Source organism: Meriones unguiculatus, chromosome 21 (genome assembly GCF_030254825.1).
Source record: "Meriones unguiculatus strain TT.TT164.6M chromosome 21, Bangor_MerUng_6.1, whole genome shotgun sequence".
Lineage (NCBI taxonomy): Eukaryota > Metazoa > Chordata > Mammalia > Rodentia > Muridae > Meriones > Meriones unguiculatus.
The window spans coordinates 19324918-19352822 of record NC_083368.1 but is presented as its reverse complement, the minus strand read 5'-3'; the positions used below and the strand labels follow the sequence as shown (position 1 = coordinate 19352822).

The 27905-nt window shown below is 43.1% G+C and overlaps 1 protein-coding gene across 1 annotated transcript in view; it reads right to left on the bottom strand.

Annotated features, from left to right (window-relative positions):
• Positions 1–27905, bottom strand: part of Fbxl13 (F-box and leucine rich repeat protein 13) — a 195523-nt gene that overhangs the window by 134294 nt on the left and 33324 nt on the right. Inside the window, exons 6-7 of the mRNA XM_060373954.1 lie at positions 26701–26810; positions 23659–23817 (exon numbers count right to left, since the gene is read on the bottom strand). Of these exons, the coding sequence (XP_060229937.1) occupies positions 23659–23817; positions 26701–26810 (269 nt within the window). The remainder of the gene's footprint in view (positions 1–23658; positions 23818–26700; positions 26811–27905) is intronic.

Sequence of the window (27905 nt, the reverse complement as noted above, 5' to 3'; positions counted from 1 at the left end):
GCACCTGCACACTCTCCCCCACCCCTCAAATTTTAAAGAAATTAAACACTAGAGGATAATAGCCTAAGAGCGGAAAGACAGTAATCGGGACTAAAATATTCTAAATCCGGTTTTTGTTCGGGAAGAAAATATGTCCATTCATATTGGTCTTATTAGAAAGTGTGCCTCAAGGGCCATGCTTCAGTTTAAACACTACGAAGAAGCCCTTGAGTCTGAGGATGAAATGAAAACTCAGGAAGCGCTCCACACTCTTCAAACTGCCTTCTCAACATTCCTGTTTATACTCATACATAAATCCTACTCTTGGCCTTAATCAGAGAATCCTCTCTTTCTGGTGAACACTGGGGAAAGCAGAGATTCATAGTAATAAGTGATGGCCGAGGGCCCATCCCTAATCAATATATTGATACCGTGTTCTCGGAGAATACTGCAGAAGAGGGGCAGGAAGCGTGTAAGAACGGCAGGATAGGGGCAGGACTGGGAATAACTCCATCTGGGCAGGACACAGACTCACAGCAGCTGCAGATGTCTGTGCTGGGTCTGAACAACAACAACAACAAAAAAAAAAAAACGGGCCTGTCAACCCTTGGCATGGATGGAGCAGTTCGTGTCTCTGCAGAACTGTCTGCTACTGATTTCCTCAGTGAGAGGGGAGCCATCTTCTTCAGTTGTGTGTCCACTAGTGACCCCACCAGGCTGCAGTGGGCAGTTCCAACCTTAGTGCTCACACAGATGTCTCCGATTAAATGAAACGAGTCACAAAACAAAGGCCAGAGTCCTGAGTCTGGAGAAGGGGCTTGGTAGAGATGCTAGTGCAGGGTTCATAGGGATGGAAGGGAGTTAGGACAGACTGAACACAGCGGGAGAGAGTGCCAGGACACGGTACACAGACACATGAAATTTCAAAGAACACGATCATGTTTTATAAAAAGAAGTTCATGTTTTGAAAATAAGAGTCATCAGTGAAATAGGAAAATTGTATATCTTCTACAAATGAAAGCAGGAAAATGTTAAAAGCCCTTTTTTGTTTGTTTGGTTTTGTTTCTCTGTGTAGCCTTGGCTTTCCTGGACTTGCTTTGTAGACCAGGCTGGCCTCAAACTCACAGAGATTAAAACTCAATTTTAAAAGAGGCAGGAAGTAAAACGGTCTATAAAATTACGACTACATGTAAAATGAAATAAGAACACAAGTATGTCAATAGTCACACACTTCTGTCTGTTATGCTTTACTGACTAAATCAGCTGGGGAGCCCATTGCTGTTCCTTAGATTTCTTTGCATGTCTAAAACAGCTTATGATCTCACTTTTGAATAAAAGACATAGGAACAATTTCAACTAAGGAGGTAAAAAAAAAAGTAGTATCCACACTGAAAATGATGAAGCGCACTTGACAGGTATGGAACATGATGAAATAAAGTGAGCCAGAGTCCGTGTCTGTGAATTGGAAGACACAATAAGAACACAAGAGGAACTAAACCAGGATTTATAACTGTTGGTGAGATCTGTACAACTGAGACCTATACAAGAGAATCCCACCAATTATCCAAAGAACAGACAATACAAACAATAAAAATACCAAGATGTTAAGTCTATCTGAAGTCTACAGATTCAATCAAGTCTGTCAAATTTCCAAAGGCTCTTTTTTGTAAAACTGAAGCCAAAATCCTCAGATTTGCATGGAATTGTAAGAAGTCTCAAACAGTCAAAACAGCTTTAAATAACAACAGTCAGAGAGGCCACATTTCCCGACTTCAGGCTTACTAAAAGCTGCAACAACCAAAACACTAAGTCACAGAACAGACATACAGACCATGGGACGGAAGGGAGAGTCGAGAAACAGACACGTACATCTATGGCTAATTAATGTTCAGCAAGGAAACCGAACAATTCAGTGGTGGAAGAACAGTTGCTCAATAAAGTGGGCACCCAAATATAAAGGCATGGACATCAGACACACTTCTATACCTCTTTCCATATAAAAACAAATTTACTCCATGAACCAAAACTATAAAATTTTTAGGGGAAAACATAAAGGTAAGTTTTGTGATCTCAGAAGCACAAGCAACACAGGGAAAGATAAATCCCATTTCATCAAAGTGTAAAACTTTCATAGACTGAAATATGGAAAAGAAGGGAAACCCTTCCCTTTTGGTTTATGTACTGCCATTGCCACTGTGTCATGGGGGAGTATACTTATACATACACACTGTGTGTGTGTGTGTGTGTGTCTGTGCATCAACATGTAGCGCTAAAAGGTTGACATTAGGATGTCTTCCTTGCCCGCTTACTTCTTTCTTTATGACAGTCTTTCAGTGAGCTTAGAGGCCAGACTTTGGCTAGCCTGCCTGGCCAGTGATTCTCCAGGGCCTGCTTGTCTTCCTTCCCAAGCCTGGGGATACGGATGCATAGTATTCATTCAGCTTGTCAGGTGGGTGCTGAGGATCTGAACTCCGGCCTTCATGCTTTCGAGCCCTTCAGCCACTGAGACTCCTCTCCGGCCTCGTTACTAGATGGTTTTTATTGGCAAATTTAGTTTATTTTACCCACCTTTAGGATCAAGTCTTTCTCAACTCTAAGTTCTGATGGGCTATTAATTATAACAACAAAAGCACCCATATCTAAGTGGCTCCTGCCCATTATTCAGATGTTAAATTCTTGCACAAATGGATTTGGTTTTTCACCTAAAAGCTATACCCTGCATTGTTGCTTACCTAGTAAAGAAGACTCCACAATGCCTTTCCCAATGTGTGCATTTGACACTTTTCCCAATGTGCAGGGCATTAGTCATTTAGTTATTACCTCATTTAACATTTACCTGTTAGATGCCTATTTTACAACGTCATACCTCATTAATTCTATATGAAGTGTCCCAGAGATATTTGAAAAAAAAAAAAAAAAAAAAAAAGTTCCATATTTCAGTGTGGAATAAGCTATTCCAGGCCTACACTTTACCACAAACCTCTACTTTCTCCTAAGGAATGGGGCCATCATTACATAATATACAAAGAATTTTCAAATGTTCATATGCAAAAACCCTTGGAAATACTAGAAATTAATTCCACATGCAACACTGGTTGTTGCCAATATAACTCCAGGGAAGAATATCGGCGCGGAGAACTAGACTTTCCATCTTAATCCCACAGATAATCCCCAGCTGAGTTACTTTGTGTAAGCCAGAAAAGTGACAAGATGCGGCACAGAGAAAAAGAGGAGTTTTAAGGAAAGTGCACACCACAGACGTCCGTGCTTAGGGAGCTATCGCTCTGTTAAAGCCTCAGCACCTGCTCTGTGCCTCGGGTCTCAGGAGACAAAAGAGCATCTAGAAAGGAATGGAAGGATGTCACAAGAAAACAGAAGATGAGAGAGAGAAAAAAAAAAACTCCTGAGTAAGGGGAGAACAACAGTGGCAAAAAAAGAACCTCTGGGTACAAGGAAGCCAGCACCCCCAGGAAACTGAAGTGGATTGGGGCACCACGTGACCCAAGTGAAGGTTACAGAGGCGGCAGCAGGAGTCAACCAGGGGTCTGAGAGTTTTCAAGCCTACAGCCATCTTCCTCCCTCCTGACTCATGTGAATGAGAGGGGAGCTCCCAGAAGATAATGAGGATTCTCTCATGACAGGCAGTCTGTAGGATGTTGGCTATCCACAGAAGCACATCAGACAGTTGATCCTCAATGACAAAAAATGTAAAGAAAGACCTTGGGCACCTTCTGGACCAGAAGCTCTGAGTTTAAGATTCCATGATTCTCTGCTAAAAAATGCAATACTTTCCATGCAGGGGGGGAAAAAAGTGTGATGTTCATAAGAACTAACTTTCTTCTCCCATCTTCTGGAATGAGCTTGGTAGCAGGGTGTCGGCACGAGTGTCGCACATGGGGCCAGCAAGAACTGGGGAGAAGCCAAGCAGAGTTACCATACGCTGGACTGTAGAAGCTAGCTCACAAGAGGAGGGCTTCCTGACAGATCTCTTGGCAGTACCAGAGACACCCCTCCCCTTTTATTTGTTAGACTGTATAGTTACTAATGGATAGCATGTGAGGAATTCTTGCTTGTAAACACAATAGAAAACAAACAAACAAAAAAATCCAGACGCAACTCCCATTGTAGAGGAGGAAAACTTACAGTGTAAATCTTCAAATTAGGCATAACTTATGCATCTCTGAAGTACCTGTAGTACTGAATAACTATCATAGTTTGTTTTCCATTGCTATCATACAATGAACAAAGAACCTTTGGGAGAGTTTATTTGACTTATATGTCCTGTCACAGACCATCCGTGAGGGAAGCCAAGGCAGCAACTGAAACAGAGACCACGGAGAAACACTGCTGACTGGCCTGCTCCCCGTGGTTTACTCAGCTTGCTTTCTTTTACCAGGAGAATGGCCTGACTAGGGATGACCTCACCCATAGTGGGCTGGGCCTTCCTCCAACTGTTATTAATCAAGAAAATGCTCCACAGACTCACATAGGTACGATCCTTCAATAATGAGTCCTTCACCCCCGATGGATCTAGCTTGTGCAAGATGACAAACAGCCAGAGTATACAAATGTTCTCTACCAACCAAGTCCTTCTCTGAGAACCAGACATTCAGGTTACTCAGTGAAACTGCTGAAGGGGTTCTCATCAGCTTCTTAAGACTTGTAAAATACAAACAGTAAGAGATGAAAAGAGGGGAGGTAAAAACAAAACAAAACAAAAAACGTCCCTTGATTTCCTTTAGGCCACCAGAATTTCTCTCTGACAGTTGGATCCAGCAGTCAAGTAGGCCTATGACTCACTTCTGTCACCAAGAGCCTCAAGGGTGAAGACACAGAAAAGCTCCTTTATCTTGATGGGAAGGAAGCCAAATGTAACAAAACATTGAAGTGTTATGGCTGTCATGGGACAGAAGGCCACTTTCTCCTTGGTAGCCATTGCAGCACAGTAGCCCCTTCTTTGTCTAGCGATTCAGAGATGTGGCAGCGTGGTAGGCAGTCCAGTCTCCTCGTGGGAGCATTCCTTGCCCTGGGCCTTCTGTCCCATGACAGCCGTAAGGAGAAGAATGTCAGGAATATAAGACACCCTGTGGCCGCCTCCAGCCTAACCATGTCCTACGAGGATAACGCGATGGAAAACTACAAGGACCCAATCCCAGAACTCCAAATGACCCAGGAGTGACAACCACCTGAGGTGCTCACTGAGGACAAAGAGAACGCAGGCTAAGTAGCGGGGCAAAGGTGCTGAAAATGCCAGCTACAACTTCATGGTCAGTTAGTTACTCTTTGCTATGTCTGCTAGTCAGCCTTTTCATCACTGAGACAAACACCTGGGAAAAGCCATTTCCGGGAGAAAGCTTGATGTTGGCTCTTGACTTTAGTCTATGACCAGCTCACTCCACCCACACGGCTTGTGGTGAGACAACCATGACAACAAGGGTAAGGTCCTCACCTCACGATAGCCGGAAAGCAGAGACAGGGAGCTGAGGACAATGTGTAGCCCTAGTCCTACCTATGAAACTTTCATCATCTCCTAACAACAACATCAAATTACAAATCTACCAGGGAATTAACACACTGATTATGTCAGCCATCAGGTTGCAATCATGACTACATTAATGGCAGGGGGAAGACCGGGAAAAACATCATATCTAAATCCTAACATTATGAATATGCATTAAGTTGTCTACATCTGTATCATTTCTGCATATCTCTAATATCTTTTTTCTCTCTTTCCCCTTATAATGTAATGTTTGACAAACTTACTTTGTCATTTTTTAACATTTTTAATTTTGCCTGTTAAAGAGAAAGGTAAGCAATAGTTTACCTACTGTTCTGGAATTATAATAGTAGTCAATTCTAAATGTCTCATTAAGGTTAATCCATTGGTAGTTACAGCCATCTTGATACAGTTGCCTCTCTAAAAATGGCACTGAGGTCCAAGCCTCCAATAAACAAGTCTTTGAGAGGCATCTCCTATCCAAGCCACAACATTCTTTCTGGGAACAACCCAGATTAACATAGGATCAAATATACAGAATGAACAAATATGAAGAAGAAGCCACAAGGGCCTGGGAAGAGTAACGTAGCATCTGAAAGCTGGGAACACATTTTTTAAGGAAAAAAAAGCGGGGGAGAGAGGGGTTTTGGAAAAAAAAAAGGAGGGGGTCCTAGAGTACATGCAGTTAATGTCTTTCTGGGTAATAAAAGTATTAAAGAAAAAGTCTTTGAATGTAATTTGAAAAAAAAAAGCAATAATAGTATTTACTAAGTATAACTAGTATGTACTAATTAATATTGATTTTTGATTTTTGTCCTTAATCTTGGATTTCTCAGCCCTTAGAACTGTGAGAAATAAATTTCTGTTGTTTCTAAGCCTCCCACCCTGAGTCTCTGAGCAAAATGAACTAAGCATTTCCCTGAGAATAAACTTAAATTAGGAAGGAAAAGGACCAACACAGTCTGGAAGCTTAGGCATTAATCCATCCATCAGTTTTTCTTTCTGAGGGCACAAACATGAGAAGAAATGCATGTTCATTATTTTCCCTGTTAGGGCTACTATTGCTGTGAGGAAACACCACGACCAGAACATCTTGGGGAGGGGAGAGTTTATTAGGCTTACACTTCCACATCACAGTTCATTATCAAAAGAAGTCAGGACAGGAACTCGATCAAGCAGGGCCAGCACCTGGAGACAAGAACTGATGCAGAGGCCGTAAATGAGTGCTAACTACTGGCTTACTTGCCCTGGCTTGCTCAATACAGGACCACCAGACCAGGGATGTCATCACCCACAATGCACTGGGCCCTGCCTCATCAATCACTAATGAAGAAAATGTCGTGCACCTGGACCTATGAAGGCATTTTTCTTCACTGAAGTTCCCTCCATTTCAGTGACTCTAGCTTGTGTCAAGTTGACATAAAATTAGCTAGCACAGTTACATTATCTTATTTTTAAAGTAGGGTCTCACCATGTATCCCTGGCTGGCATAAAAACTTACTTTCATTCTTAGAATGTTATTTCTGCAGCAGAAATGGAGCATTAAAAATAACCTCTATAGAATATCCTAGTTTGGGCAAGCAGAACAAGATAATGGCTAAGAACAGTGCAGCTGCTATATCAATATTTAACACTTTAAAAGATTAAGCTTAAATAGAACACACAATTAATCCATGGGGGCAGATTGTTTAACTGTTAAGCATTTTATTCTTGGAAGTTTATCTCTTTGAGATGTTAAATTCCTCCCTTAAGTGTCTGGAAGTCAAGGTGTTGTTATATTTTTTTGACATTAGATATCGTGTAAGAAGAAATTGTTAGTTTCAACATCAAGCAAAAACTTTTGACCTTCTACTGGTCCATTTTAATTTTTAATGAAAAGGGGGGAGGGTTTTATTAACCCACCGAGGTTTACTTTTTTGAGCAAAATTTTATTTCAAATAAATGAGTCTTTGTAGAACTTGGACACAAATGTCTCGTAGAAGAATTTTTTCTGTAGTGAATGCATAGTAGGATACCCTGAAGAGACGTGGGCAGGGGGTCACAAGTTCTAGCCCATCCTGGGCTACATCTCTGGGTCCAATGAGATGGCTCCGCAGATAGAGGCTCTTGCTGCCAAGCCTGAGCACCTGAGGTCCATCTCCAGGACCCAGGTGGTGGAAGGAGAGAAGCCACGCCTGCAAGCTCTCCTCTGGCCTCCACATCCTGTGGCACAAAGTGCCTCCCCAAAATCAATGTGACTTAAATTTTTAAGGAAGGAAACAAAGGGAAGAATCACCCAGGCTTCCTCTGTCCCTTATGAGGGTTCCTGGATACCACCGTAGGCAGAAAAGCAGCTCCTTGACCTAGATTTCCTTGCCCCCAATGCCATGAAACCAATGTTCGTTGTTCCAGCTTGGGAGGTCAGGCTCCGGTGCTTGTTAGAGCCGCCTGACCTGGTTAAGGTGCTATGTGGTTTGCAGTATGCACTTTTTTTTGTTTGTTTGGTTTGGTTTTGGTTTTGGTTTTTATGAGACAGGGTTTCTCTGTGTAGCCTTGGCTGCCCTGGACTTGCTTTGTAGACCAGGCTGGCCTCAAACTCACATTGATCTGCCTGCCTCTGCCTTCCCTGAGTCCTGGGATCAAAGGTGAATGCCACCATGCCCAGCTTCCAGTGTGCACGTTAATCTCCCTGCTGTCCAGGTTTCTGATCTTAAAATATAGATAAAGCTGATGTCAGGGACACCATGTTTAAGCAACCTAACAATACAAAATAATGTACTCAGTTACACTACCACTAGGCACCAGTGGCTAGGCAGTCAGGGGTAGGTGAATGTATAGTAGTGCCTGACACAATGCAGAGCTGTGAAGATGGTTAACGGAGACATGGTAAATCTGACAAGGCAAACATCTACTGAAATACTTATTTTTGCGTGCTTTTCGCCACTGCACAAATGCCAGAAAACGTGGAAATAGGGTAATAGAGATGCGCTAACATTTGAGTCCCTTAGTGGCATTTACATTCGGGACAAAGGCAGAAGCTGACAGTCACTGTAAAGGTCAAATGAGCCCTTCAAAAACAGCTGCCTTTTGAGAGAGGGATCAGATCTGTCATTGCAGATTTGAGGGCTCCTGAGACGCGGGGCAGGAATGCAGGCTATGGCAGACACCCAGGCTACATGACCATCACCATCTTAGGGCAGGTGGCCTCTGATGGTGCTGGCGGGCAGCGACAGCACAAGCTGAGCAACCTAGCTTGATCTTTGGAAAACATGCAAAAGAAGAAAGAAAGGAAGGAAGGAAGGAAGGAAGGAAGGAAGGAAGGAAGGAAGGAAGGAAGGAAGGAAGGAAAGAAGGAAAGAAAGAACCCACTATAACATTGCACTGTGGCCTCCACAGCCATGATGTGGCGTGTAAATTCCCCAGCCCGACCCCACCACACGCACACACACATCACGAACACACATAAAATACAAAATAATGAAAAAGACAAAAAACACTTTCTATATAAACATGTATGTAAATAGGAAGTCTAGGGTGACTTAATTTGAATAAGAACATATATATGCGTACGTACGTACATAATAAGTCTAGGGCGTTCGAACGTGAGTGGTAAGAGGCACACCATTTACCAAGGGAATTTGGGGTGTGGAGGAGTAGTTAACAGTGCAAGAGGGATGAATGAGTGACGCTTTCAAGTTGGACACGGTAGGTGGCAGGTGCTATGCCACACTGGGCATGGCTGAGAGATGCAGCTCAAGAGGAAGCTGTCCCTGGCGGTGACTTATGAGAGAGAGTCAGCAGTGAAGCAAGGTTTCATCATGTCACATCAAACCGTAGGAAGGTCAGTGGAGCTGCACAAGGGTCACTTGGTCACTGGGTCGATGCCGAGCCTGGGTCACAGATCCTCAGCTGTGGGAAAGCCCGTTCTGAGGATGAGACTGGTACCGGACGCCACGTGAGTCACATCACACTTGGAATGTTTTCTCTAGCTGTGGGCACTAGTGAGTGTGAAACGGTGCTTGGAAGAGGAAGGAAGCTTAGTGATGGAACTGGAAAATAAATTAGAAAAATCTTTAAAAAACGAAACAGGTCAGCAATATTGTAGGGAGAGAAGAAGGACAAAACAAAGTTGAAGAGGGCTGAGATGGAAAATGGTGTGTGTTTCATTCAGCCAGAGTGACAAGCAGTCCAAGAACACAGTGGCTCTCAGTGGGAATAAGATTCCACGGGCTTAAGAGTCTCGGCACAGTGTGCTTTTCACACGGCACTGCCTTGCCAAAGTGTTTCGTTTTGGAAACAGCATTAGGAGGCAACCCTCCTCCATAAGGCAAGCTAGAACTGCTGCTACAACCTAAGTGATCAAAGTATGTCCAACTGAGAGAGTGCTTCCTATGCAAGATGATTAATTCGAACCTTGATACCCAAGAGACACCCAAGGGTGCTGCTTTCTCCACTGAATCTGACCCTGTACGGTGTAACACTTAAACGACGTGGCTACTTGTAGTTTCCTCTCACAACAGGGCCAGGACAAGGGGAGAATCCACTGTCAGTGCAGAAGTCATCCAGGCAAGCTGTTGCCTAGAGATCATCTCCCCTGCCCTTCGGAACGTTTGGCCAGCTCGGACTTGAGGAGCAGGGAGGCATGGGTCAACCAACATTATGAGGAACAAACACCTTTCGAAATCCATGAAGGGACGAGACTAGAAACTATCACAGGACAAGTGAAAGAATGGGGAACTGGTAAGTGAGAGAGTCTAGAAAACAAGATGGTAACCATGCTCAAATTCCATGGATGCAGCAGAAGGAACCAGGGACAAACCTACTGAGGGGGCCCTTTACTTCTCTGATACAAACACATCTCACGTACAGCAATTTTTGATAAGTAAGCTATGTTGAGGAATAGAGGAATGTAACTTCGGAATCATTGAGTTTTTGTTTTGCTTTGTTTTGACAGGGTTTCTCTGGGGTAGCCTTGGCTGTCCTAGACTTGCTAGCTTGTAGACAAGGCTGGCCTCAGACTCCTAGAACTCTGTCTGCCTCTGCCTCCCAGAAGTGCGGGGATTCTACCACACCTGGTGAAATCATTGGTTTTAAATGGCAGCGAGGAATGAAGTTAGAAAGTCCTACAAGTAGATGAAAATTTGTTAGATCCCAGAATTCTGCATTAAGAACAACTTCAGCATGCTATGTCCAGCCGCTCTGCCAGGACACCATCTTTACAGATATTCTTTAAGTTTTAGAGAGCAGCAGAGATCCCTCTTCCTCAACTGCATTTGAAACCGAGGGTGAAGTAGAAAGCTGTAAAATGCTCAGACCCTGTTGAGAGGAAATGATTGTTTTAGGACCAGTGATCAAGACGGGACTTGATTCTTCTGTTCACAAGTCAGAAGTGTCAGCCTTCAGTCACTGCACAGGTGAATACGTGTCGACCCCCCCCCCCCCCGGGACAGACCAGACACATCCGTCCTGCGTTTGTTTCGGAGCAGCAGGGGGCAGGACCTGAGCTGGTGTCCCGGTTCTTTTCCCCAGACCTTCTATTCAGTAATGCTCCTTGTTGGGAGGAGTTAGGGGTAGAGAGAGAGAGATGCACAGCGTGACCGAACTGTTTGCAGATGGAGAAAGGAGGCCAGGGTATAAAATGTCTCCATTAAAAGCGATGTTTATGCAGCTCTGGTCTGTGGACTGAAAGACATTCTGTTCCATTTTGGGGAGGGCTAGATCATTAGGAAGTTGCCCTTGTATCAAACAAGTGCAGTGGGCTTCCTTTGATCTGTTCTCTGCGTGCTCCAGGGTCACAGAGGCAACCCTTGGTGCCTGCTATAATGATTTCTTTCCTGTCCCCACCCTCACTCTGACTGTTGGGCTTTAAGACAGAGCTTTAATTGCTTTGAGTGAATAATGGTTACATGTTCAGTGCCCATTCATTCATTCATTCATTCATTCATTCATGTTTATGCCCTTTTCTTGAAATGTTCTTTTTCTTCAATCCTTTCTGCCACATTCTAGGAAATTAAATTCTTAAAATTCCGAATGCTAGTGGAGTTAGAAATCAGTATCATTGTTACTGGTATTGAAAAAGCCTCAGTGTTGCTACTATGACTTACTGAGAGTATAGAGAAAAAGGCCACGGTCAACATCTGGGGACATAGGTAGGCAGCTCAAGTGAGGTGTGGTTGGGAGCAAGAAGCAAAACATCATGAATATAGATATCCAATTTCTAGAGAACAGAACTAGAGATTATCATGGCAGAAAGTCTCTGTGACTCTGGAGCATGCAGAGAACAGATCAAAGGAAGCCCACTGGAAGAAATCAAATCCAAGCTGAGACTGAGGAGGACAACACTTGGCAGGGACAAAGCAGAGGAGTCCTACACAGAGAAGTTATGGGGAGCAAAGCCAGAGATTATGTTTTGTGCTTAGATTGCAGAGTAACACAGCAACAAGACTAGAGCCAGGAGGTGTGTGGAGATCAGAGGGCAAGTCAAAGAAGTCAGTTCTCTCCTTCCATGTGGGCCCTCTGAGATCTAACTCAGGTAGTGAGGCTGGGAGGCAAGTGCCTCTATTCACTAAGCCATCTTGCTGGCCCTAGAAGACACCAGGAATGACAGGAAGACATATGGCATTTGAAGAACTCTGGTGGGCAAGTGAAAAATGGTAGATGTTGAGAGACCAGTTAAGGAGCCTCAATAACACCAGTGAGTAAGAGAGAAATGAAGAGAAAAAGAGAACGTGAGATTACCAGCCTGAAAAAGAAAATGCCGTGAGGAACAAAGATCATTTCCAAATACTTGGCTGAAGTGACTGAGTAAATGATGGTGCCCCTCACTACCAGCTGGATACACCAGGAAGAGAGCGCTGGACAGGATACGGAAGAAAAGAACTGATGCATTCTGTTTCGGGACTCGTGAGTTGCCTTGTGCCATCGGAACATCTCAGCAGAGGCTGCTCAGAGCACCCTTTGAGTGTGTCTGAGGGCAGGTGTGAGAGGGTGTCAAGAAGGCTGACAGCACATACAAGCCTGAGAATATTTTTTTTTTTTTTTTTTTTTTTTTTTTTTTTTTTTTTTTAGGAAAGGAGTCAATTGAACACATTTATAGATCTGAAGGAATAAATTCATAGGAAGAAATACAAACTCATGGGTCGGGGAAGGCATGGAAAGTAGTGATGGCAATTCTCTTGAGTTCAACTGCAGTGCAATCAAAGGATTATCTTCTGAGCGCAAAGCATGGACTTGAGAGTTAATTGGTAAATTGCTTCAGTGCAGGTCCCAAGGCCACTAAAACAGACGGTAAACAACTGCTAAAGCATGCTAGTCTGCATCAGCCATGTAAACGTAACACTGTATGGTTTTGTCTTAGTTAGGGTTTCTGTTGCTGCTGTGGTGAAAACACCATGACCGAAAAGCAAGCTGGGGTGGAAAGGGTTTATTTGGCCTACACTCATCGGAGGAAGTCAGGACAGGCGCTCAAACAGAGCAGGAACCTGGAAGCAGGAGCTGATGCGGAGGCCATAGAGGGAAGCTTTCCTTGGCTTCCTCAACCTGCTTTCTTATAGAACCCAGGACCACCAGCCCAGGGATAGCACCACCCTCCATGGGCTGGGCCCTCCCTCACTGATCACTAATTGAGAAAAATAATGCCTTACGGCTGAATTTCATGGAGACATTTTCTCAACCGAGGCTCCTTTCTCTCTAATGACTCTAGCTTATGTCAAGTTGACATATAAAACCAGCCAGTACAGGTATGGAAAGAAAATCATTAGGAAGGCTTCGGGAAGTGAGTCAGGAACTGGGGGCGAGTCATGCCTGGAAGAGCAATAGAGAAGCTGGTTCTGTTCCTGCCGCCTTTCTTCCTGGGCCGGCCATGCCTCCATTTGCTCCAGAGCTGCCCTCACTCAACCTTCCATTCCATCTGGTCTGGGATTCTCTCTACATTTTGTTTCCTACCCAGATCCTTTCCTTTTCATTCCCACTGCCACTGCCCTCACAGTGGTTCTTACAGAAATATCCTGCTTCAAGACTTTGCTTTTCCCTCTACAGAGCAGGTGAAACTGTCTAGGTACACTAGCCAAAATCTGTGAGTTCCAGGTTTAGCAAGAGACCCTGCCTCAATAAATAGTGATCCAAGGACATTGACCTAATGTCAACTTCAGGCCTACACACATTGGCACACATACAAATGCATACACAAAACAACACATATGGGCGTGTGAACAAGCACACACACATGCATACTCAACATACATACATACAAAAAATTAATTCACCATGTCATGCTTTCATGTGCTTGTTGATTTATTTGCATCTGATTCATCTCAAAATATAAGTGCATAAGAATGAAACTGTTATCTAACCTGCTTTTTTTTTTCTCAGCATCCAAAAAAGATCCCTGTGTACTGTGTGCATCCTTAACTACTGAGTAAATGATCAAATCTGCACTGATTATGACACAGTCTCTTGGGTACTAGTAGGAAAGAAGCAATAAATCATTAAAAAAATAATGCCAGAATTCAAAGAGTGTATGCTCTGTACCCCATTTTTAGATTGGATTACTTGATCTGTTGCAGTTTAACTTCTTGAGTTCTTTATATATTCTGGATATTAGCCCTCTGTGAAGATCCTTTCCCAGTCTGTAGGTAGTGTCCTTTGCTTTACAGAAGCTTCCAATTTCATGAGGTCCCATTTATTGATTGTTGATCTTAGAGCCTGTGCTGTTGATGTTCTATTCAGGAAGTTGTCTCCTGTGCCAATGAGTTCAAGGCTCTTCCCCACTTTTTCTTCTAATAGATTTAGTGTGTCTGGTTTTATATTGAGGTATTTGATCCACTTGGACTTTAGTTTTGCGCAGGGTGATAAGTATGGATCTATTTGCATTTTTCAACATCCAGTTAGACATCCAGTTAGACCAGCACCATTTGTTGAAGATGCTATCTTTTTTCCATTGTATGGCTTTGGCATCTTTGTCAAAGATCAGGTGTCCATAAATGTGTAGGTTTATTTCTGGGTCTTCTATTCTATTCCATTGATCCACCATTCTGTTTCTATGCTAGTACCATGCAGTTTTTATTGCTGTTTCTCCATAGTACAGCTTGAGATCAGGGATGGAGATACCTCCAGAAGATCTTTTATTGTAGAGGAGTGTTTTAGTGATTCTGGGTTTCTTGTTATTCCATATGAAGTTAAGCATTTTTCATTCAAGGTTTGTAAAGAATTGTGTTGGTAATTTGATGGGAATTGCATTGAACCTATAGATTGATTTTGGTAAGATGGCCATTTTACTATGTTAATCCTGCCAAGCCATGGGCATGGGAGATCTTTCCATCTTCTGATATCTTCTATTTCTTTCTTAAGAGACTGGAAGTTTTTTTCATACAAGTCTTTGACTTGCTTGGTTAGAGTCATACCAAGGTACTTTATGCCCTTTGTGGCTATTGTGAAGGGTGTTGTTTCTCTAATTTCTTTCTCAGCCCCTTTGTCTTTTGTATACAGGAGAGCTACTGATTTTTTTTTTTTTTTTAGTTAATTTTGTATCAAGCCACTTTGCTGAAGGTATTTATCAGCTGTAGGTGTTCCATGGTAGAATTTTTGGGGTCACTCATGTATATGCTTTGGTGGGAGGAACAGACAAGAATCAAGAATATTTAGAAGAATTGTTCATAAGTGAAAGGTCTCAAGCCTGGAACAAACAGCTAACGAAACTGCTTATTAACATATCAGAGCAGATGCTGGCTACCAGGTTCTCTCAGCATGCCTCTGTCCCTACCTGGCATGCCCCTCCCTTTACCCTAAACCTCTCCAGCCCAGAGACTGGGCTGCCCTTTCTTCAGCTGCTTTTCCCTATCTAATCCAGGCATTTTGGTGACAGGAGTCCTTTTGGCCCTTTTGCCTCTAGCCCTCTTAGCCAATCTCTTCGCCCAGGCTGCCTGTCTGGGTCAGTGGCTCGTCTCTTGCTTTCCCCACCGTCCACTGCTCTCCTCACATGCCCTGGCTTACTCAGTCTGGCCATGTTTACTCTGGATTCTTCCAGAAGTCTCTGCCTATGACTGTGCTCTCCCTCGCATGAACAATAAACCTTCTCCTCAGCCCCTAGGAGCAGTCATGTCCTCCTTTTCTTTCCTTGTGTGTGTGTGTGTGTTTTTTTTCCACACAGTAACTATTTCCATTCATGCCTCCATAGTATGAACGATTTCGGTGATCATGGTCAGGAGAAGCTTCTCTGATGGGATCACATAAGCTGACCCATGGGGAGGGCCCCAGCTAAGCAATGGGTGTGGTGGAAGAGCACCCAGGGATGGGCACACACATGAAGCCTCTTCTCTGTCTTTCTTCTGATTTTCCTCCCACCATTTCCTCCCACCATTCCTCCCTCTCATGCGTTTCACGTTTCCATCTCAGACTTGTTGACACATTCTGCTAGATGTGATCCCTGATACCATCCAGCCCGCACTCATTTTAAGGAGGGAACTACAAGCGTATACTCTTCGCTGGGAATTTTCACTCTTCAGACTGAGAAGTCAGTGAGCTGGGAGAAGCAGCCGTCTTTGCAATCCAGTCTTTCTGACTTCCCATCTAACTTCAGATCAGCGGTTAGTTCAACATGTTAGTAACAGCGAGTGACAACATTTACTGTATGTCAGGCATTGCTCCAACACTTCCTAAACACTAACTGCTCTTTACAAGAGTAAATGCATGAGAGTAATCAGCCTGCTCCTCACCCAACACCATCTTCATTTCACCCTCCTTTTTCCAAATGAAACAACCTACAAATAAAAAGAAAAGCAGCCTCGGGTCACACGGCCAGCGATACAGCCACCCAACTGCAGAACACAGCCTTCCAACTTCCACCCGGCCGCCTCCCTCTGTGCTGTACTTTGGCATCTCTCGAGTGATGCATCACTTTCCGCAAGCATGGTTCCTGATGAAATTAAAGGAGCCATGAAACTCACGAGAACCTTAGATTAAAATCAGGCGCAAACTCTCAACTTGGCTGGCATCACTGATTGAGGCTGAAGCAATGAAAGTGAGGTATGGGGTAAGGCAAGGCCTACCAAAATGAACTGTCCCTTAAAGCAACTCTGAAATGTTCTGTGTTGATGGCTTTTTCCTCCACTCCACAAATCAAGCCAGCTAACACAAAGTTCCTTCACAGAGCAACGTGGGTTGGCAACTAATCTGTTCATTCAGCACAGAGCCACAGGACTTGCCACCACCAACTTCTGCTTGGTTGGTTAAGGTCAGACTGACCCACGGGTTATCGAAACATAGATTTTTGAGAAATCCTTGAACATACTCTTTGATTTTACAGTTCCAAGTAATTTAACCCAGGAAGCCTGAACCATCTGGTTCTTCCACAGTCTGGCAAGGCTTTCATAGCTGTCCAGGTTTGAGGGGATTTCTTTCTTCCCAAGTGAGAAGATGAGTCAGCAGTGCTGTAAAATCTGAAGGCGACTTTATAACTGTTTTTGCACACAAAAGGTCACAGCTAAAGGGAAGGGTAGCCACAGGGCAAGGGTTACACTGTTAGCTAATCAGACAACTGCATTACTTAGCTATGTTATTCCAAGACTAAATTCACCAACACAGGGCTTTTCTCTGCTGTGTCCCAAACGCTTGCATTTTCATGGAAAGTGGGTGTAATGGTATATAAATGACAGTGATCCTAGCCAAACCCCACTCCCCAGCTTTGAGTTGTGCCAACAGTTTGATTGATAGGATATGAGTCCTACCATCTGTTAAGGAAGCAGCATTCCTTAATGAGAAAAAAAAAAAATTCTACTGTGAAGAAATGATTGAAGAACGAACCCCCCTGACTTGTTCTACCGGTTGATAGAACCAGACCTAAAAACTGCATATTTTCCAGATAAGTTCAAATTTTATTTTTCAAATCACTATTCTCAATTCTTTCTCCAAAATTTTAGGCAGTCTCTGTGCATAAGTCTGAATTCATTTTAAAACTAACACATTTCCCAAATCAAGCCTCAACTCAAATTATATTGTTATGTTCAAGTTCCCACAAACTAGTTAGCCAGAGATGTCATCGAGTTAAATTGTATTTTTTAACACTTTTTTTTATTATTAATTACACTTTATTCATTTTGTATCCCCCCATAAGCCCCTCCCTCCTCCCCTCCCGACCCCACCCTTCCTCCCCTTTCTGCATGCATGCCCCTCCCCAAGTCCACTGATAGGGGAGGTCCTCCTCTCCTTCTTTCTGATCTTAGACCATCAGTTCTCATCAAAAGTGGCTACATTGTCATCTTCTGTGGCCTGGTAAGGCTGCTCCCCCCTGGGGGGGGGGTAAATTCTATTTTTAACACATGACTTTAGTGGGTTTTTTTTTTGTTGTTGTTGTTGTTGTTGTTTAATTTTTGTTTTTGAGACAGAGTATTATGATGTAGCCCTGGCTGACGTGAAAATTCACTATGTAGAGTAGGCTGGCTTCAAACTCAGAGACATCTGCCTGCCTACAACTCCTGGGATCTAAAGTAGGTGGTACAGTGCCCAGCTAATAAATGCTCTAAAAAATAACTCTCCAATTGTAACTGAGGGCTTCCATTATAACATTCTCATACATATGTACCATTATACTTTTTTCTTTCTTAGTATTTTTTTCTTAACACTTTCACTTTTATTTTTATGCATGTGTGATGGGTTTGAATAGGAATGGCCACCATTGGCTCAATGTTTGAATGTTTGGTCATTAGGAAATGACATGACTAGGGAGAGTATCTTTGTTGCAGTAGGTGTGGCCTTGTTGGAGGAGGTGTGACCTTGTTGGAGGAGGTGTGGCCTTGTTGGAGGAGGTGTGGTCTTGTTGGAGGAGCATAGATTGACATGGGCTTTGGGGTTTCAAATGTTCAAGCCAGGCCCAGCGTCTCTCTCTCTCTCTTCCTGCTGCCTGACAATCTGGATGTAGAACTCTCAGCTACCTCTCTAGTACCATGTCTGCCTGTAAGCTGACAGGCTCCCTGCCATGCTGATAATGGAGTAAGCCTGTAAGCCAGCACCACTTAGGAGTTGCCGTGGTCACGGTGCCTCTTCACAGCAACAGAACACTGACTAAGACAGTATGTGCATGTGTGTATGTTTATGTATGCATGAGCATATTCAGGTGCTCAAGGACGACTATAACTCCACCTGGGGAAAGAGGAGGCATTGACATTGACACACACACACACACACACACACACACACACACCTGATGCCCTCTTCTGGCCTTCATGTGTACCTGCATACACATGGAATACACTCACGGGGAAATATATACACATATACAACAATTCTGAAAAGAGGAACAATGCATTGCAAAGAAAACAATTAACAGTAAAGCATTAATCTAAAGAATGAGAAAAATATTTGGCAAATACGCACCTGATGGAAGGTTAGCATGTGAACTATAAAAGGACACCCCAACAAAATTAACAAAATACAAGTAATCTAATTTTAAATGGGAAAATGATCTGAATAAGTACATCTCAAGAGAAGAAATACTAACAGATACAACCATATGAAAAGTGTTCAGTTACCGTCAGTCATCAGAAAAGTACAAGTAAGAACTACGGTGAGACGGTGCCGTTCCAGCCTACGGTCGGCAGGCATATATTCACAATCCTTTGGTGAGGATGTAGAGAAAAGGATCTCTTAAACACTGCTGGAAGGTACGTGGGTCAGGACAGTCCCAGTGAGGACAGTACGGCAGTTACCCATGCAAACAGAGCTACCAGACCTGGAGAGATTGCTCAGTGGTTAGGAGCACCTACTGCTCTTACAGAGACTTGAGGTTCGATTCCTACGACCAACATGGTGACTCACATCCATCTGTAACTCCAGCTTCAGGGGATTCAATGCCCTCTTCCGAACTCCGCGGGCACCAGGCACGTACATTGCATACACACATATATGCAGGCTAACCATTAATACTCATAGCATTTAATTAAATAAATAAATCTTAAAATTTTAAAAAAAATGTTTTAAATAGAGCTACCAGGTGGCCCCACTATTCCACTTCTGAGTAGACACCCAAAGGAAACAAAACAGCAGAAGAGATACTTGTATTCCTATGCTTATTGTGGTGCTAATCACATTAGTTAAGATATAGCGGTCAGCCTAGGTGACCATCTATATAAAATGTGGAAGTGGTATTGCTAAAATGAACCATGTGAACACAGTCTTTGTAACAAAAAATTTACCATTGACCTCAACATCAGACTAGATAATTCATAAAAATTACTGAACTTGAAAAAACAATAATAACGAACACCACTCAAAATGAAGAAGAAAAAGGAAAAGGCTAATAAGGGATGAAGAAAAACTCAAAAAACTTTAGGAATAAATATCAAGTTATCTAACATATACATAGTTGGAAGTTCCACAAAAGGAAGAGAAAAAAAAAAGCTTGAAGAAATAGTAAAAGAAAACTTCAGCTACTAACTTACTTCAAAGGATGTAAAGCAGAAGACACAGCAGCAAAAACTTATGCCCAGCACTAGGGAGGTTGAGGCAGGAGGAGTGTCAGTTGGAGGCCAACCTGGGCTACATAATAAGACCCTGCCTCATCAAACCAAAAGTAACAAACATTCAAACAATAAATAAAGCAATAGAAAGGAGCCAGCCCACAATTCTCTATTTAATGAAAATGTTTTTAAAATGAAAGCAAAATGGGCTTTTTATTTTAAGCTTAGAAATGAAAGCTTAGAACAGTCACCACCGGTAGACTTTAAGAAATGTTAGGAGTTTTTCCTGCTGAGGGAAAATAGTTAGATTAAAAGCTCAGACCTAAGCCAGAAAGCCCAAGGCTGTGATAGCTGACCTGCTATGGCTTTGGACTTGAAATCCAGTGGGAACTCCCATGAAGGTAAACACAAAGAGAGTGTATCAAAATGGCTCACCTTGTGGGAAAATACAGAGTACTTGTTCTGTTTTGTTTGAGAGAGAGTTTTGTGTACCTTGGACTGGGCTCAAACTTGCCATAATGTTAAACTTTAAACTTCAGACCTACCTGCCTTCTGAATGCTGAAGTTACAGGCATAAGCCACCCACCATGACATACAGGGTGCTGGAGATGGAACCCAGGGCTTTCTTTAGGATACCAGATGAGATACATCCCTCACCAGAAAATATCAAATATTTTTTCTGGAGTTTTAATTTCTTTAAAAAGCAACTGAATCCCTTCCCCTTAGCTTTTTTTTTTTTTTCCCCTCTCCATGCAGTTCAATTAAAAAACTATTAGGTCAGCTGAAGCAGACTGACGGATATCCAGAAGGAGGCACAGTGAGGACCCAATTGTTGATGGTGTCACAGAAGCCAGAGATCTTGAACCAGATCAATAAGCCATTGCAATGACTCATTGCAAGTAAAGATGTGTGGACAGAGAGATATACTGTGAAATTCTACAGCTTCCATCATGAGATGTTTTCTGTGCTGTTTTTTTGGTTGTTCGTTTGTTTGTGTGTGTGTGTGTGTGTGTGTGTGTGTGTGTGTGTGTGTCTGGGGGAGGGGTTACTTTGAAGGCATAGGTTGCAAGGGTGAAGAGTGGATATGTGGGGATGGGGAGACAAGCAGGACCGGGATGCATGCCTGATGTGAAATTCACAAAGAATCAATAAGAAGTTAAATCAATGAAAAAAGAGCCAGAAGCCAGGTTTAGGTATACATTCAAGTGTGGAAAGAGCAGGTATCTGCTCAGGCTAGCGGCCTACCACAAAGTTTTTGAGCCAGAGAATGGTAGGGAGGTGGTCCCCAAGAAGCACCCATGGTGGATCCGAGTAAGAAAAGAAAGGAGAACTGAGAAAGAGGGGTCTATTGTGGAGCCCAAGGCAGTTGGAGGCCAAGGAGAGCAGAGCTGCCGAAACCAAACCTTGCGCTGCGCAGAGGATGGAAAGGAAGCAACACAATATCACCACGTCTGTGTGTGCTAGTGCAGAAACAGAGCATGTGTTAACACGTGAGGACACATAAAACAAGCCAGGTTGAAGAGATGCTCTATAGTAAAACTTGTCTAATTTTCATTTCAAGGGCCCCAGAATTAAAGACCGTGGAATTGTTCTGGCCTGAAGGAGATCAAGGAGACATAGCAACACGCTTGCTAGAGCGTAACTGGGGCAACCAAGAAAGCAGAGCTAAGTCTGAGGACCTTGGCGGCTGACTGTAAGAGAATGTCCTAGCAACAACTCTTCAGGGAAAAACAATTCTTTTTTGTTGCTGCTGCTGTTGTTGTTGTTGCTGCTGTTGTTGTTATTGTTGTTGCTCACCACCTCATTTTTTATTTTTTTAACATTTTTTTTCTTTTTTTAATTCTTTATTAATTGCACTTTATTCACTTTGTATCCCCCCGTGGTTCCCTCCCTCCTCCCATCCCAGTCCCTCCCTTCCTCCACCCTCTGCATGCATGCCCCTCCCCAAGTCCACTGATAGGGGAGGTCTTCTTTTCCTTCCTTCTGATCCTAGTCTATCAGGTCTCATCAGGAGTGGCTGCATTGTCTTCTTATGTGGCCTGGTAATGCTGCTTCCCCCTCAGGGGGAGGTGATTAAAGAGCAGGCCAATCAGTTCACGTCAGAGACAGTCCCTGTTCCTATTACAATGGAATCCACTTGGATACTGAACTGCCATGGGCTACATCTGTGCAGGGGTTCTAGGTTATCTCCATGCATAGTCCTTGGTTGGAGTATCAGTCTCAGGAAAGACCCCTGTGCTCAGATTTTTTGGTTCTGTTGCTCTCCTTGTGGAGTTCCTGTCCTCTAATATAGAATAAACCTACTAAAATCTGTACATCTAAAGAAACTAATCAAGAGGGAGGACTCTTGCTAAAATGTTCAATCCCTATCCAGAAGGGCAAAGAGGATGGATATCAGAAGAAGGCAAAAAGAAGGAATAAGTCAGGAGCCTGATACAGAAGTCCTCTGAAAGGCTCTGCCCTGCAGACTATCAATGCAGATTCTGAGACTTATGGGCAACCTTTGGGCAGAGTGCAGGGAATCTTAGGAAAGAAGTGGGAAACAGTAAGAAACACAATTCTTTGTCTGTACCTGAAACTTTTCTATAAGACTTAGATTATCATAAACAAAAATGTTTTATAAGGTCACGACGTCTAAAGCAAACATGATTTTAAAATTGACTTCATAGAAACAGACCTATTTCAACAGTAACTAAAACCATAAAAGGGAGAACAAAAGCGTGCTGCCATAGGTTCTTACTGCATAGGCAAAGAGGCATGAAAGTATTTAAAGGTCATCTGTGGTATCTTAGAATGCATAACAGAAACTGTGAAGCAATCCCTGATAAACAAGGAAATATTAGCAAAGACCAAAATGTCACAGAAAAAAAAATTAGCTATATGTGTGTCAACGCTATATCACTCAGGAAAACCACTGAGGAGGATGATACTAATGTAGCATAAAGAGAAATTATTAGGGCAGAAGTGATAGGCTTCATTTAAATTTCCTGACATCAAAATACTCAAGAGGCAAAAGAAATCATGATAAGTATGAGGGAGGAAATACTCAGATATATTCTAGTGATGGTATAATGCTCTTGTGGAATGTCCACAATTTACCCTTGTTCATTCAAATGCTGGTTTCTCTACCTCACTATCTGGTTTCAATCTGAACATTGCATTGTGATGCTTATTCTGAGCATCACCTGTCTCAAGTTTGTGTAAACATGACACCATTTGTTCTCTGTATTGTCAAGAAAACAACCAGCCACAATGCTGGTCCGGAGGGGAGAAGAAAGTGAGTGGGGGGAGTCAGAGAGCAGAGATCAGCAAGAGAGGACTTGGAACCAGGAGGAGAGATGAACAGGACCTAAGAGATGACTAAAAACAAGTATAATGGTAAAATCTGAATGGTAGGAAACTATGCAGGCTTGGAGGTTTAGGATGAAGTAATCATTGCCCAATGTTGTGCTGTAGGTTAACTAAATACATCCTAGTCTCTGTTTGGTGATTTGGTTTAGGAATACATCTGGTTTAGGAATAACCGCTGTTTAACTAAAACATAAATCAATAATAAATATTAATAATCAACAACACTCTAGATAGAGGGTCAATGTTGCCAAAACATATAAAGAGCTATAACAAGCAAGTATGAATTACAATAAAAAGACAGGATATTGCAGGAAATTTATAAAGGAAGAAATTATAAGCAAACATTCTTACCCTAATTCCAAGCTACACATAAAATGCAAGATCTTACAGTATTCAACAAACCTGCAATATTGCTCGTTCGGGTAGTTGTGCAATGTCAAATTCCATAGTCAAAATGGCACTGTCAGATAAACTTCGTTCAGGGGTAACGGGTTTTTCCTCAGTTGATTTACCTCTTAACCTGAACCTCCATTTTCTCAACTGAATTTCATGTTTTGAAATCTGCAATGAAAATGATTTGTAAATTCCAAGAAATTGTCCAAAGGGTCAAATGCAGTGATCCTTAGAAGGTACAGTGTTTGACACATTGTTTATTGCCGTTATTCCCTAAATGATAATTTTAATACAAACACATAACAATCTCTGGGCCATCTCAGCTTTTATAGACTACTACCATTAGCTGTCATAAATATTGGCCCAGGCTGCCCCTGAGAGACCTGGCATTGTCCCCTCTCTTAGAGATAAGAGAACTATGGACCACAAAATGGAGGTTCCCACAGTGGAACCGCTAGTATTTAGGGACACGAAAGGAAAGTATTAGCAGGGAAATAACCAAATGGGAGAAGTTAAGGAAAAAAAAAATATTACAATTTGTTCATTTTGTATCTTAGCTCTAGCTCCCTCCCTTGTCTCCTTCCAATTCCACCCTCCCTCCCTCTTCTCCTCTCATGCCCCTTCCCCAGTCCACTGATAGGGGACTGATAGGGGAGGTCCTCCTCCCCTTCTATCTGACCCTAGTCTATCAGGTCTCATCAGGACTGGCTACAATGTCCTCTTCTGTGGCCTGGTAAGGCTGCTCCCCCCTTTGGGAGGGATGGTCAGCCAGCCACTGAGTTCATGTCAGAGAGTGCCCCTGCTCCTCTTACCAGAGAACCCACACGGACACTTAGCTGCCATGGGCTACAACTGCGCATGGGTTCTAGATTATCTCCATGGATGGTCCTTGGTTGGAGTACCAGTCTCAGAAAAGACCCCTGGACCCATATTTTTTTTATTCTGTTGGTCTCCTTGTGGAACTCCTGTCCCCTCTAGGTCTATCTCCCTCTTCTTTCATAAGATTCCCTGCACTCTGCCCAAAGTTTGGCTGGAAACTTTTTTAGAAACCTATTTGACTTACCATTATAGCAAGTCTCATTTTAGCATAATACATTTCCTGAAAATGATCTAACAGGAAAGCATTTCTGTTGATGAGTTGATGAATATTGATGGTTGATGAGTATTTTGCACACAGCTCCCCCAAACCCACATATGCAACAATTTTGGTATAAGGTATTTACAGCAGAATCTAAGGAAGGGCACATATTGGAAAGCCAGCACACACAGGTCTCACTTGCTTCTGAACCCAGCACACTACCTGTTCTCCCTCACTGACCACAGAGTGACTATTTGCCAACAAAGTGTACAGCTGGGTGGGGAGGGGAAATGAATTCCTAAACACTCAGTTTGCTACAATATAGAAAGGGTAGTAATATATTGATAATACACACACTATATATCAACCACAGCTTGCCAAACATCAGGCTTAAGAGAACCTCAATTTTTCTCAGGGACAATCAACATAAGTAAAAGAAGAATGGTGGGTGTGTGCAGTTGACTAGTTCACTGTAAGACCATCAATCATCTGGCAAAGGGCAGTGATTGATAGCAGCTTAGTACACAAAGTAGTTGCAAGCATGGCATGAGCAGATGCGCAGTGGTTACCCAAAGCAGAGATTTCCGACTGGCAGGGTTGAAATGATTGTCTACAATAGGAAAAGGATAGAGAATGCCTAACCTTTTCCTATTTGCACTCCTCATCACTCCCACGTCTCTCTCTTCAGTATCACAGACTATTTAACTCCTCAGGGTCATGCTGTAGAAAACACTGGGTCCTCCAGATTGTAATAATGCTCAGAGCACTGCCACCCAGCCCTTACGTCTGAACATTCACTACGCCTCGATCTTCTGTGTCTGCCTACCCACTAGGTGGGACTTGTGCCCTGGTGGGGTTTTTTGGTTTGTTTTGATGTTGTTTTCCAAAATTAAGAGTGGTAACTGGTGAAGAACCCCAGTCAATCCCCCTCACAGGGTTTACAGAGGCACAGCATGACAAACAAGCAGTTGAGATCCTACCCTTACTTCCAGGCCTAGGTCTAATTGTTGGCATGACCACTGGAGTGGCAGGGCTGACGGCTTCCCTAACTATTTACTATCAGTTTTCATCTAAGTTCAGCCAGGATCTCCAGTGGGGGACTCTGACCATTCTCACACTCCAGGGACAAATAGACTCACTTGCCACTGTATTGCTACAAAATCAGTAAGTATTAGATTTACAAACAGCAGAGGGAGGTGGTCTTTGTCTCTTTCTCAAGGAGGAATGTGGCTTCTATGTCAACCAGTCAGGTATATTAAAAGACGACAAAGCTCCAACAACTCCAGTCAGAACTTCAAAAACGCAAGAAACTGCTCTGTTCTTCTGGCCAGTGGGATATGCAATTGGATACTACCCTTCTTAATCCTCCTTTTCCCCCTTTTCTTAATTCTACTGGTCACACCCTGCCTTAAAAACTTCTGGTCAGGATTTCTTTAACAGATTCCTGACCAGACTTTTAATCAGTTGCTTTTACAGGCTTACTAGCCCCTAGCTATGGAGCCAGAGGTGATCAACTCCCAATTATACTCTGCCAGTGAAAGTCAGGTTTTCCCAAAGGACTTCAATGCCCCTATTCATCAGGAAGTAGTATAATCATAACATTGCCCTAAAGGGTGTGCCCAGGTCCTATCCTACTGAGTAAGAAGCCCAAAATCTGGACTTGAACTCTCACCAATCCCCACCCTGGAAATCTTCATTGCCACCCCTCACCAAGAAAGCCTGCATCCTCCACAGTTCTCTCAGTTGCTTCTTGACCAAGCAAAGCCAGCCACCCTCCTGGGGTTTTCCCTCCCAAGAAATCTCTTGTGTGAGGTTTGCAGTACAGTGAGACTTCATGGTATTCCTTGGCTTCCAAACGCCAGAATACCTTTCCCCTCAGAGGTGTAACACTTACCGTGTCTTTATCAGTATCTTTAAACAAAATATTAAAATGAGTTTTCCTTATTTAAAACAAATGACATTTAATATCATACCAAGTCTTCTTCTCTCTGTTTATTCTTTTGTTTGGCTTTCTCCCTCCATTTTGCTATGATAATTTTTTGCCTATGGACATAAAACATCTGTCGCAACCGAAGCAGTGAATCTGTAGGAAACATACTAGGTCATCACATGGAGTTAAAGCTGTTTCCAAAGCCACTACAAACTAACAGAACTGACCATTCGCGCTTCATTTTAATCACACGAAAGTGAATTACTTTTGATAGTGTTAGACAGTGCTCTACAGAGTTTTTTAAACCTGTAAAGATCCCCTTTGCCCTTAGAATTTAGAATTCACAGAAATATCTACATGTATTATTTCTTTAAAAAAATAATCTTTTACAAAACTTGTAGTTTGTTTCTAAGCCTCTCGTAAGAAATACAATCTGGTAGCATTCAGATCCAATGCCTATGAATTATGCATTCTAGAGTTATACAGATACCTGATACGTGTTAATCAGAGGTCCAGAACTCAAACACAGGGGCCAGGAAAAGCTCACATGAAGCAGGCAAGCTCCTCACCTGCACTCGCTGCACTGGCTGCACTGGCTGCACTGGCTGCACTGGTTATACCTGGCTGCACTGGTTATACCTGGCTGCGCTGGCTGCACTGGCTGCGCTGGCTGCGCTGGCTGCACTGGCTGCCCTGGCTGCGCTGGCTGCCCTGGCTGCGCTGGCTGCGCTGGCTGCGCTGGCTGCCCTGGCTGCCCTGGCTGCGCTGGCTGCCCTGGCTGCGCTGGCTGCCCTGGCTGCGCTGGCTGCGCTGGCTGTGCTGGCTTCCCTGGCTGCCCTGGCTGCGCTGGCTGTGCTGGCTTCCCTGGCTGCGCTGGCTGCATGCTCCCCTGTTATCTTTCAGAAGCTGTTTTTCTCTTTATCTTTGTTTTGGCTTTGACTTTGGGTTTTTGTTTTACTTTGCTTCTCAACTGAAAATGGGTGTCTGAATTGCATGTGAATACTTCTGACAGTTAAACTTTGACAACCTTGTTTTTCACTTGAATGTTGTGCAAACAGACCAAAACATGGCTGCTATAAGTCTCAGCATCACAGGTGAAATTTTAAGGCCTTTAGGGTTTTTTTGTTTGTTTGTTTGTTTGTTTGTTTTTGGTTTTTGTTCTACTGATAGGCTGGCACCTCACTGACATCACAGCTCTGACCTGAAGTCTAAGCTCTTTGAGAAGCCAGAACTCAACTCGTTCAGGTA